The following is a 12,172-nucleotide window of genomic DNA, read 5'->3' on the forward strand; positions in this document are numbered from 1 at the left end:
GATCTTGGGCTGCGGAGAAGAGCTTTTTAACCTGTCCCTTGTTAAAGGTCTATTTACAGAAAATAAAATAAAAAGTTTTATGTTATGTTTTATCCAAGATAATTAGGATTTGATTATCAATTAACTGTACCGAGAACAAGGCTGTTCTGGATTGAATTATTTTCCCTCCAAAATATGTGTTGTAAACCCTAACTTCTATGCCTGTTCTTGTACTCCCATTTGGGAATGAGTTGTCTTTGCTGTGTTAATGAGACAGGATTACTGTAGGGTATATTTTAAGACAATCTCTTTTGAGATATAAAAGAGATTAAATAAGCAAGTAAGAGAAGCTTAGATGGGAGAAGACTGATGCCAAGCCACATCAAGATCTCCAGGGAGCCAGGAAACAGAAACTGAAGAGACAAGGACCTTCCACCAGAGCTGACAGAGAGAAAAAGTCTTCCCCTAGAGCTGACAACCTGAATTTGGACTTACTAGCCTCCTAAATTGTGAGAAAATAAAGTTCTGTTTGTTAAAGCCACCCACTTCTGGTATTTCTGTTATGGCAGCACTAGATAACTAAGACAAAGACTTAAGAGCTATGATAACCTAAGGCCTTTTTACCCGGAGGAACATTTTCTTCTAATAAAATGGTACTGAGTATCAAAAGGGAGGTAATTGTGGAACAGGAAATGACAAGAGCTTAGGTCTGCTGAAATGAGGAAGGACACGAGGAGACTGCTGCTCCTCCTTCCAACATCAGAGCTTGCTGAGGAATTCAGCAACTTGGCCATCTTTCCAAGATGTGTTTGTGTACTTTCTGTACCTTTTACCATATTATCTACTCATCTGAAGGATTGTAACAGGTCTAAGAAGGGAAATTTGGAACATGGATCAACCCTCATTACTTTTCCCCAATTGGGGAGAAGAGTAGCCAGAATTGAGATGCGAATTCATGAGACATTTAAATTATTCATACACACACACATATAACCAAAACCAAACCCGTTGCCATCGATTCTGACTCATAGCGACCCTGTAGAACAGAGTAGAACTGCCCATAGAGTTTCTAAGGAGCGGCTGGTGGATTTGAACTGCCAACCTTTTGGTTAGCAGCCAAGCTGTTAACCACTGCACATATATATACATATTCATGTAGCTGTGACTGTACGTATACATATATACACACATACTACATTTACATGCCCATGTGAGAAATGAATACCTCTTTGTGAGATAAATACTCGTATTTTATTTTCAGCCAATTTCAGAAAAATTTCATGAGCCCAAGGAGATAAAAACCAAAACAAACAACTAGAATGGGAGACATGAGACCTGAAATCATCACTAATTCTAACCTTAGTCGCTTACCTTTTCTGTCTTAGTTTTCTCATCTATAAAATATAATGTCAGCTCTTATTTTACAGTTGGGGATTAAATGAAAAAAATGAAATCCTGTTGAAAAGTCTGTTACACATGCATGTGTATGTGTGTATACATGTGTGTACGTACGTGTGTGTACGTGTGTGTGTGCGTATGTGTGTGTACGTGGTGTGTGTGTGTGTATTCCTTTAAATGTCAATGGAGCATTGTTTGGAGTAGCTAGAGTGGAAGGCACTTTGGAGCCCTGATTCTATTACTAACTTGCTGAACCACCTAGACCAGGATTTCTCAACCTCAGAACCATTTACATTTTAGGCCGGATGCTTCTTTGTTGTAGGGGCCTGTCTTGTACACTGTAGAATGTTTAGCATCCTTGGCCTCTACCCACTAGATGCCAACAGTACGCCCATCCATGACAACCAAAACCTCCAGACATTGCTCTGGTTGAGAACCTCTATTCTAAAATAAATCATCCCCCAGGCCTTAGAGCCCTCAGCAGTAAATTGAGTTGGCCTGAGGGAGGGTCTTTAATTCTCCTTCCAGATCTAACAGTCCCTGTGTGACTGCCAAGGGGTCCTGCCAGACCCACTGAAGCCTTATAACACCTGTGTTGTTATGAACAGGTGTGTACATGGAGATTTATTCTTTTTAAGAAGGTTAAACATTTAAGCTCTTATATATAAATATTCATTGGCTTATGTAACCTACCCACGTCCAAGAACCAAATGTCAGAAAATGGATGGTATTTTACTAAGACCCCAAGACGGACTTAACCTAGCTCTCATTTTTTTGCTAAACTTTATTCACGTAACTATATTCACTGCGGAGATTTTTTAACATGATTTGGCTGAAATACCTGCCTTTCTTTCCCACAGGAATTCTCACACTAAAGAGAGCAAATGAACTTCTGAGCACAGGCGTGCCAGGCAGTTTTCTGATCCGAGTCAGTGAAAGGATCAGAGGCTACGTCCTGTCCTATGCGTCCAAGGACGGCTGTAAACATTTCATCATAGATGCCTCTGCGGACTCTTACAGCTTCTTGGGTGTGGACCAGCTGCAGCATGCCACCCTGGCGGATTTGGTGGACTATCACAAGGTAAAACGATTTACAAAATTAATTTGCTTTGTGAACTAATCGCCCTGTTAGCAGCTCTAACTATGAAAGGCAATTAGAACAAAAAGATTGAGACAAGTAATGGTGGGATTGGTTTTTGATAATTCCTCTCGATCTTCAGAATTCTTAAGTGCGTTTCTTTTATCCCAGAACCTAGTTCCTCCTCAAGTATGTAGGGAGACCCCACAGAGACAGAGAATACAGGAGAAACTAAAAAATCTATGCACACATCAGTCATTTTTGAAAGCAGCCTTAAGACAGAACTTGAGCCCAGGAGGGTCCAAGTGTACATGGGAGCTTGGGAGTGAGAACAATCTCTTTTAAGATTGTCAGACACCAGCAAAGTTTAGTGTAAATCAAGGGTATGCAGGGAGTAACGTCCTCCAAGGAGGGAGGACAGGCACGTTATTGTTATTTATACTATTTCAATTTCCTGCCCACCCCACACCCAGCCTGACCCTGTGCCTTGTGATTTACAGGTGGAACCCATAACTTCCCTGGGGAAAGAGCTCCTTCTTTACCCCTGTGGGCAGCAGGACCAGCCACCCGACTACCTGGAGCTCTTTGAGTGACAGACTCCATCTCTGTCATCCTGTACCTTCCAGCTGGGCTTTCCTGGACAAACTCCCCTGAAAGGGACATTTCTGTGTGAAGCCAGAGTCACCCTGCAGCAGAGCTGGAGCCAGTACTGATCAACTGAAAGTATCCTTGGAGTCCTTACTGAGAGCTCTCTTCTGCACGAACTGGGGAGTTTAATGTTAAGTGAAAATTACCTCTGCATCACGTGTACTCCAAAAGCAGAGGGAGAAGATTCCCAATTTCAGCAGCTAGCTAACATGAAGGATGCAACTGTAATGATGTATATAAGATAAAATGAACAAAGAGAGAAAATTGAAGCCTTTTTAGGAATGAGGAACCCTGGTGGCGTAGTGGTTAAGTACTACCGCTACTAACCAAAAGGCCGACAGTTTGAATCCACCAGGCGCTCCTTGGAAACTCTATGGGGCAATTCTCTTCTGTCCTGTAGGGTCACTATGAGTCAGAATTGACTCGACGGCAATGGGTTTTTTTTTTTTTTTTTAAGAATGAAGATACTTCAAGTACCTCAATTAAGTAGCTTGTGCGAACCGTTTTCTGACCTCTACATTCACTCTTTGCATCACCCCAAAGGTCTCAGGGTCCTGTTTATATAAAGGCATTAGACTGGTGGCACAAGAGCCTTTTCTAATGGCCGAGGTGATCCACAAAGCATACGCCAGTTATTGTGCACGTTGGAGCCAGGATGTAAGAGAAACAGAAAAATGAAGTTGGAAATGTAAATTGAACAAGAAGTTTTAAAATGTGGGTGGGAGACGTAAATACGTATGGCTTGTGGGAATGTCAGCAAGCATCCATGAGTTGATTTCCTCATTCTGGAGAAGGGGGCAACCCTCGCCCTGCCTACTTCCTGCTCTGTCCAGGAGTGCGGCTGACGGGCAGGGCCACGCACACGTAAGGTGTTCCTTATTAGTGCTGCAGAATGAAGAAGAGACTCATCAAGCTGTTTGGATACTATTTTATGTAATTAGGGAACCCGACGTGCATTTCTTGACATACCTCCACCGTACTCAAAATGAAGTAAAAAAGGAAGATGAGAGTAACCTCCCAACACCATTTAGCTCTAAACTGGTTGCCATCGAGTTGATTGCGACTCACAGCGACTCTATAGGACAGAGCAGAACTGCCCACTAGGGTTTCCAAGGAGTGGCTGGTGGATTCAAACTGCCAACCTTTTGGTTAGCAGCCAAACTCTTAACTACTGCGCCATGAGGGGTCCAGTTTAGCTCTAGGACATATTTATGTTCAGTCAGGGGTCTTTGTCCTACTGCACACATGGCCCTTTCCATCAACTCTCAGGCCAGTCACACCCAGGGGGATGGTCTTGGGCAGTGACCCAGGAGGCCCTGAGCCGCTCGAGATCGTCTTTTCTGGGAAGATGGAGATTTATGTGCACTTCAGACCTAACTCTTCCTGTCAGCATTCTTTTAAAGTGCCTCTTAAAGACAGAAGAATGACATTGGTTTGTTCATGAGGTTGTTGGTTGTGTAAACTACTCATTGGCCATGTAAAATGTAATCAGAGAAGGAGGATGCTATGCGTGTTTTAATGAGAAAGCTTTTAAATATAGATCATTGTTAAGTGCAGTCTTGAAATTTTCCATGTGGCTTGAATTGTTAAACTATGACAATAAGAATCTATTTCTTAACTTCTGTTTCTAACTGTGATTCAGCGATCATGGTATTATAGAATAGCAGAAATAGCACAGGGCTGGAAGTCAGAAAGTTGGATTTTCTTCCCAAGTCTTCCCACCTTTAGCTGTGTGATCTCAGACAGGTCACTTTACCTCTCTGAGCCTCAATTTTCTGTTCTGCAAAAATAAGGCATTTTAACCAGGTGACCTTTATTAACGTCTCTTACTGCTCTGAAAGCATATGATTTTGGTTCTATTACTTACTGGAATGAATAGAGAAGTACCCTACCAACCCTACAGTCACTAATAATTTTGAATACATGTTAGATTCAGGCATCCCTCTCTGCCTAGTTTATTTTGGAAGAAATAAGTATGGTCATATTCAAATATAAATACACTAAGAGACATCCTACAGAAGAAAAATCTAGAAAACAGAAAATAATACTGAACTAAATATGACAAAGAGGGGACCATATTTGAATTCTTTACTATTTTGACCTGTTAGTTATTGATACTCAGAGGAATACACTGTTTAGTATTCAGTGAAATGATGGCCAGGAATAATACCTGAAGTTCTTAAGAACAGAGAATGGTTTACAGAATTCAGAAGTTGATTCTGACTAATCAGGGTTGTTGGGATCCAGATTCTTACCCCAGCTATGCTTTCATCTGGGTCTTGCCTATGTCCGACCCTAGTTCTGGCCGAAAGTGAGGATGTCCAAGCCCTGGCCTTGTTCCCTTTTTCTTCTGTTGTCTCAACAAGCCCAGCTCCCTTCCTGCTCAAGGTTTCTTGTTCTGGGATGTTGCCCTCTGTTTCCGTGCTGAGTAGGCTCCCAGCACCAGGAACTCGCATTGCCTACCTCGTAGGGACTGTGCCCAACTGTCACTCCCCACCCATGGCGATTCTTCTCTGTCTTTCAGGTCCCCTTGGTGATCTCCCCTTCACAGCCATCCCAGATTTTCTGGCTGCTACCTCTATATTGGCAGACCCTCACATACCCACCCAACCCCGTCAGGCTACCTGTGAGCCTCCTGGTTCTGTGCTCCGGCCCTGCACTGCTGCAGTAGGATCACAGGAATGTTCTTGTGGCACCCTTAGTGCCTCCAGCAGTACTAAACAATGTCAAAAAGTGTTACTGAGAGGCTCAAACCTCACACTAAGAAGAGGAAAAACATTGGAGCAGTTAAGAAGAAAAGGGATTAGAAAAAGGGGGGGATAGTGAAGATGGGGTATGGGCAGGCCACCAAAAATATCTCAGGGGCATTTGTACCAAAAGTTGCCTCTCCAAGCTAGAGCTTTGGAATTAACCATCTTTTTAGTGTAGTGATGTGTTAATATGGCAGGAAATCTACTATGAGATTTAAAAAAATTCATGGTCTAAATTTTTGCAATTGCCACCTTATAAAAAACCAAAAAAAAAAAAAAAAAATTGGTTTTGGTTTTTTTATGAGTCCAAACACAAGTTTTCTTCATTTATATCTTTGAATGATACTTCTGTTTGAATTGTGATTTTCTCTTCCTCAGGAGTAGCTTTAATAATTCTCACTTCAATTTCTGTTCTTTGCCTTCCATTTTTGTAATCTCATGATTTTTTTCATCTCTCCATCTTTTTCCTTTACATTTTAGGAAATCTTCACTCTGCCCTTTCACACACAGATTAAATTTTTCACAGTTTGGATTCTGCTCTTCACTGCCTCCACTGGGGGATTTAAATCCTATTATTACATTTCCTATTTACTTCCTTGTCTCCCTTAGTTATCTAGTGCTGCTGTAACAGAAATACCACAAGTGAATGGATTTAACAAAGAGAAATTTATTTCCTCACAGTAAAGTAGGCTAAAAGTCCAAATTCAGGGTGTTGGCTCCAGGGAAAGTCTTTCTCTCTCTGTTGGCTCTGGAGGAAGGTCCTTCTCATCAATCGTTCCCTGGACCAGAAGCTTCTCTGCACAGGAACCCCGAGCCCAAAGGACTCACTCTGCTCCTGGCACTGCTCTCTCGGTGGTATGAGATCCCCTTGTGTCTCCATCTCTCTTATATCCCAAAAGAAACCAGGTCAAGACAATCCAATCCTGTAGATTGAGTCCTGCCTCATCAACACAACTGCTGCCCATCACCCCTCATTAACATCATAGGTAAGATTTACAACACATTAGGAAAACCACATCAGATGACAAAATGGTGGACAATCACGCAATACTGGGAATCCATGGCCCGGCCAAATTGACACACACATTCCTGGGAGAGACAGTTCAATCCATGACATGCCCTGTGCAAAGGTTTTAGACTGCCTATTGCTGTCCCAGATTGAAAACTAACAGGAGGCTTACATGATAAAAGTGCCCTCTTTTTAACATGTGGTAAAATTAATATTATTTGTTAATGACGTTACTTGATATACTAGAAAGCCCAGCAGGCTTGGGTTTGAATCCTAGCCATACCATTAACCAGCTGCATGTAAACTTAAATTACTAAACTCTGAGCTTCAGCTTCTTCATCTTTAAAACAGGAGCTAGTAACAGTCATCTCATTGGGTTCTGAGGACTAGGAGAGAAATGTTAAGTGCCTGGTATATGAAAATCTCTCCATAAATGGTAATGATTCCTTGTGAATCAAGGGTCCAATGAAGCCAGAAACCTTGAGCTCCGCGTTCCCCCTTTACTAACTCAGTTTCTGTAACCAATGAACTGTGTATCCTAATGAACCATTTCCTAAAGTTTCTGGGATGAATTTTAAGGGGAGAAGGGAAAGTTTTAAAGAGTAAGAGATACAACGATGAATTCACAATATATTAGCAAGCTTTCAGCCGCAGAGAAACACTCACTTGGTTTCAATTCGGAATGACACAGAGGGGCCATTTTCTAATGCCTGACTTTGACAACCCTCAAGTTAGCAATAATCAGTCTTTTCCCCAAAATTGGCCTTTGACACATTGATTCAGGTCCTCTGGGATTTCTGATTATAAATTCCGAACTATTTGCCTCCCTTTTTGACCAGAAGACTTGTTACGAACCCAGCTCCCTTTGGGATTAACCCCGCCTCTCTCCTGGACAGATCAGGCGTGCCAATGCTGGCCAGGTGCTGGGGAGGGGGCAATCCCCTGCTGCCCTTGTCAATCCAAATCAGCTTTTATTTGTATTCAACTGAAAGGAGCTCATTTATGGAGTCTTCCCACCAGTTGAGTCAAAATCCCCATAACCCGCCACAGTACTTTGCCTCTACAACCAAACAAAATGGTGAGCACCACATTTTTGGGGGGTTCTCTCTCAGTGGTGTGGCAGAGTTCTAGAGAAAACTTACCAACCAGTCCATTCCCTACCACTCCTGTCAGCCTCACACAGTGTGTGATTTTTTTAAGTGACTCTGTTCAAGGCTAGTAAATAGAAGAATGAGTTAAATCAATGTCTCCTTCTGCCTTTCTTTGAATTTAAGGGTTGGTTTTTGTGCGTGTGTTTAAATTTTTAAATGGGCTTTAGCATTCTAGCAGGCCGGGTGATGTTTATTGTGCATTTCTAAACATTGGAGATGATGGAGGGTGGTGTGGTAGTGGGCTGGCAGGAGTTAGAGGCTGTGGAGGGGATAATGACTGAGGTAGAGTTGCCTGACAGTACTGTACTTACCTAATTTCAAGTTAAAGTGAGTCCCAGGTGATGAAGAATAAATCCAGTTCACCACCTGGGTGTTTGCCTGTAGAAGGCAGGCTGTTTGCATTGAAGCTGGCAGGCTGAGGGCACCATTTGGCACGTCCTGGGCAGAGGTCGCTCAAGTGGCTCACCTTCTCCATGGCGGCCCTCACCTGCCCCTCCGTCCTTACAGTCTCCATTCACCTCTTTGCTAGGTTATTAGACAAGCCACTACAACTGAGGGGACACTGGGGCTGACGACTCGGGAGGGCACATTCAAAGGGTCACTAATGTGAAGCAGTTTTGAAACGTACTTCTGCTGACCCAAAACCCATTACCATCGAGTTGATTCCAACTCATAACGATCCTGTAGAACCAAGTAGAACTGCCCAATACGGTTTCCAAGGAGTGGCTGGTGGATTCGAACTGCTGCCTTTTTGGTTAGCAACCAAACACTTAACCGCTGTGCCAGCCAGGGCTGTTGTGCTGGCAGGAGGGAACATAGTCTTTGGGTTGAAAAAAACAAGCATCAAAACCTCCAATAAACTGGCACAGCCCCCCAACGTTTTTGTCAGTGATGGCAAAGCCAGTGAGCCCTGCCAGGAGAAACAGCTTTGAATTCAAATATAAAGCTAATCAGAATATGGATCAAGCAAAGCTGCCAGTTATTTGATACGTGCTGGGAGTAGAACACACCCACCCTTCTAAGGAACTGCCCAGGGTCGTTATCTCTAATCAACAATTCTCAGACACAATGTCAAATCTTTTTAAAAAAGCAACTATTCCCACCTGCTCTCACCTCCTACTCAAGGCAGTCTTTAAGCGTGACACCTTAGAATCCTGCGTGAGAGCTGGTTTGAGCCAAACGGAGCTGTAACACAGCAGCTGCACGGAGGCTTCAGGAAGGCTGCAGGTGGCTGGTCGCTTAACTGTTCATGGATCACTGTGTTAACAAGTTTTCATTCCTAGTTGAGAGACTTCTCAAGTGGGGCAGGAGGGCAGAAAAACAGCGGGAAAACGAAGCCAAAGGGCAGGCTAGGGACTTGGCCCAGGCCAAAACCTTTTCCCCCAGACCTCCCAGCTCGTCTGGAACTCGTGATAAGGGGATGAAGAAGTCAAAGCATGAGAACTGGCCCAGCTGCACAGCAAGTTCCTCAGCATTTCTGAGCCTTTGTTTTCCTCACTTGAAAAATGGAAGTATTGATGTTACCTGAGGAGTCGCGGGCTGGGCAAATGGTTAACGTGTTAGGCTGCTAACCAAAAGGTAGGAAGTTCAAGTCCACCCAGAGGTACTTCAAAAGAAAGACCTGGTATCTACTTCTGAAAAATCAGCCATTGAAGACAGTATGGAGCACAGTTCGACTTTGACACACGTGGGGTTGTCGTGAGTTGAAGTTGACTCAGTAGCAGTTGGTTTTTTTGGGTGTTACCTACTGGCTCTGTCCCCTACTTCAAAACCCACTAATGGCTCCGAACAACCTAGGGGGTCATCAACTCCAAATTACTGAACATGTGTTTAAGGTAGGAATTATCCATTAAAGTTGACACTTCTAGTAACCTTTTCCTCCAGATGGACTGAGATTGTTTTCAGAATGACAGAAATAAAGGACAACAGGGTACATGATGGTTTCATAATCTCTACTGTGTGGCCACTGCTGGTCATCTGATAATGTCCACAAGGTGCTGGGGACACTGGGAGGCATAACAGACACTGACAGTCACAAGTGAGGAATTTCGTGTTAGATAAAATAGGTAGTCAAATACCTACTATATGCCCGAAATGTCCAAAGGACTTCACACATGTTAACTCATTTAATCTTAACCAGAATCGTATAACATAGATGCTGTTCCCTTCATAACCCTGAAGAGGTCACCGAGATACTCAGATGCTGGGTGAACGATTTAAGATCACATAGGGGGCAAGTTAAAGAACTGGGATTTGAGCCCAGCGGTCTAAACAGGAGAAGCCATGATATTTATGACCACCTTGTACTAAATCTTGGTAAGATAAGATTAGAAGATCTTCCTTGAAAAAAAAACATTGTTAAATTTGTTTTGCTATTTTCTTACTTTTCAGGATTATATATTATATATACTTCGTTCAGGCAAAATTTCGAAAATAGAGCTGTGTGAAGTTCTGTTTAACTGTTGAAATTCCTAGGCCTGATTCTCTCCCATCACTGACTTATAGAGAAAAGCAAGTAGGCCACATTTACAAATACAAAGAGGGGCATAAAGTAAGATTGGAGGGAAAATTGAGCCCAAGAAGGAGAGGCTATGTGACTTGGAGACAGTGGTGTGCTGCTGAATACTTAACTCTGGGTGGGGGAAAACCCTGATTGATAGCATTCGCCCGTTTCTGATTTTCATGGTGTAAATACTCCCACCATGGTTGATTTCAAGCTACCAACCTACCATCACTGAATGAGGAACTACGAAAAGATGCTAATAATCGGCTCTCATGAGCCTCCTCCAGCACACTGCTGCTTGAAAGAGACCCCAAGTTTTATACTAGAGGGCCAAGTTCCAGTGAGATGCCTGGGCTGGTCACTGGGCAATGCACGTAGTGGAGAATACAGAAAGTATGTGGAGAGTTGGAAGGGGCCTTAGACAAGCCCAAGACTCAGTGATTCCTCCACAGGAGTTGTCCTCCTTTGCTGTCTAAGTTTAAATTCCAGGCACCTAATTATAATTTTTCAGTGGGGCCTGTGCCAACCCTTGTGTATGTCTTTGGCAGGAGATTAGGACAGATCCCTTCTTGCTGAGTTTCCTTATGTGGGTGCCATGGCTACCCTTTGATAAAACCATTTTACCTAAGCATTGAAAATAGATAAATATCGTGCTATTTCCTCTTTTCTTCAGGCGTCTCGGGTGATTTTTAAAATTCAGTTTCTATTTTTTAACCACTGTGTCAGGCACCTGCTATGTGCAATTTAAACAAACACATGATTAGCCCGTCAAATGCAGTCTAGGAATGCACCAAGTATGGGACACTTGTTGGCTGCCATCGAGTTGGCCCCTGACTTTTGGCAACACTATGCACGACGGAATGAAATGCTGCCTGGTCCTGCACCATCCTCGTGATCAGTTGTGGATCAGACCATTGTGATTCATCAGGTTTTCATTGGCTGATTTGTGGAAGTATATCACCAGGCCTGGAAACCCTGGTGGCATAGTGGTTAAGTACTATGGCTGCTAACCAAAAGGTCGGCAGTTTGAATCTACCAGGTGCTCTTTGGAAACTCTGTGGGGCAGTTCTACTCTGTCCTATAGGGTCACTATGAGTCGGAATCTACTCAATGGCAATGAGTATATCACGAGGGCTTTCTTCTAGTGCATCTTAGTCTGGAAGCTCCGCTGAAACCTGTTTACATCGTAGCAACACACAGCCTCCACTGACAGACAGGTGGACTTTGCACGAGGTGCACTGGGTAGGAATCAAACCTGGATCTCCCACATGGAAGGCGAGAATTCTACCACTGGGCCTCCACTGTCCCCCATGGGACACTTATACCTGCCTGACTCCATGGTCAAAACATTTGACCAAGGCCACCACCCTTATTGGAAATGCGTCCTCCTGACACTGGGAGAACGTGGGCAAGAGGATGCAGGTGTGTCACAAAATACAATAGCACCACTGGGGAGACAGCCAGAGGTCAGCCCTGAGTCTCCAGTATCATCATTCCATGTGACAACATTAAACACAGAGTCAAAAGAGACCTTAGAAATCATTCTCTATTTCTTCTAATTACAAAGGTCAAAAAATGGATAAATGGCTCTTCGTTATGGTTCTCACCTCCTTCCAGACCAGTGGTTCCCAACCAGGGGTGATTTTTGACCTCTAA

At 43.3% G+C, this 12,172-nt stretch overlaps 1 protein-coding gene across 4 annotated transcripts in view; it reads left to right on the forward strand.

Moving 5' to 3' along the window:
* The window catches only part of SH2D4A (SH2 domain containing 4A), an 85,141-nt gene extending 79,045 nt beyond the window's left edge, over nucleotides 1-6,096 (forward strand). For 3 of the 4 annotated variants that reach the window (XM_049866032.1, XM_049866030.1, XM_049866031.1), the window contains exons 9-10: nucleotides 2,238-2,458; nucleotides 2,956-6,096. In XM_049866032.1, coding sequence (XP_049721989.1) covers nucleotides 2,238-2,458; nucleotides 2,956-3,048 — 314 coding nt within the window. In that variant the 3' untranslated portion in view covers nucleotides 3,049-6,096. The remainder of the gene's footprint in view (nucleotides 1-2,237; nucleotides 2,459-2,955) is intronic. The other variant, XM_049866033.1, reaches the window with a different exon arrangement.
* The last annotated feature ends 6,076 nt before the right edge of the window (nucleotides 6,097-12,172 follow it).

Source organism: Elephas maximus, chromosome 22 (assembly GCF_024166365.1).
Source record: "Elephas maximus indicus isolate mEleMax1 chromosome 22, mEleMax1 primary haplotype, whole genome shotgun sequence".
Taxonomy (NCBI): Eukaryota; Metazoa; Chordata; class Mammalia; order Proboscidea; family Elephantidae; genus Elephas; species Elephas maximus.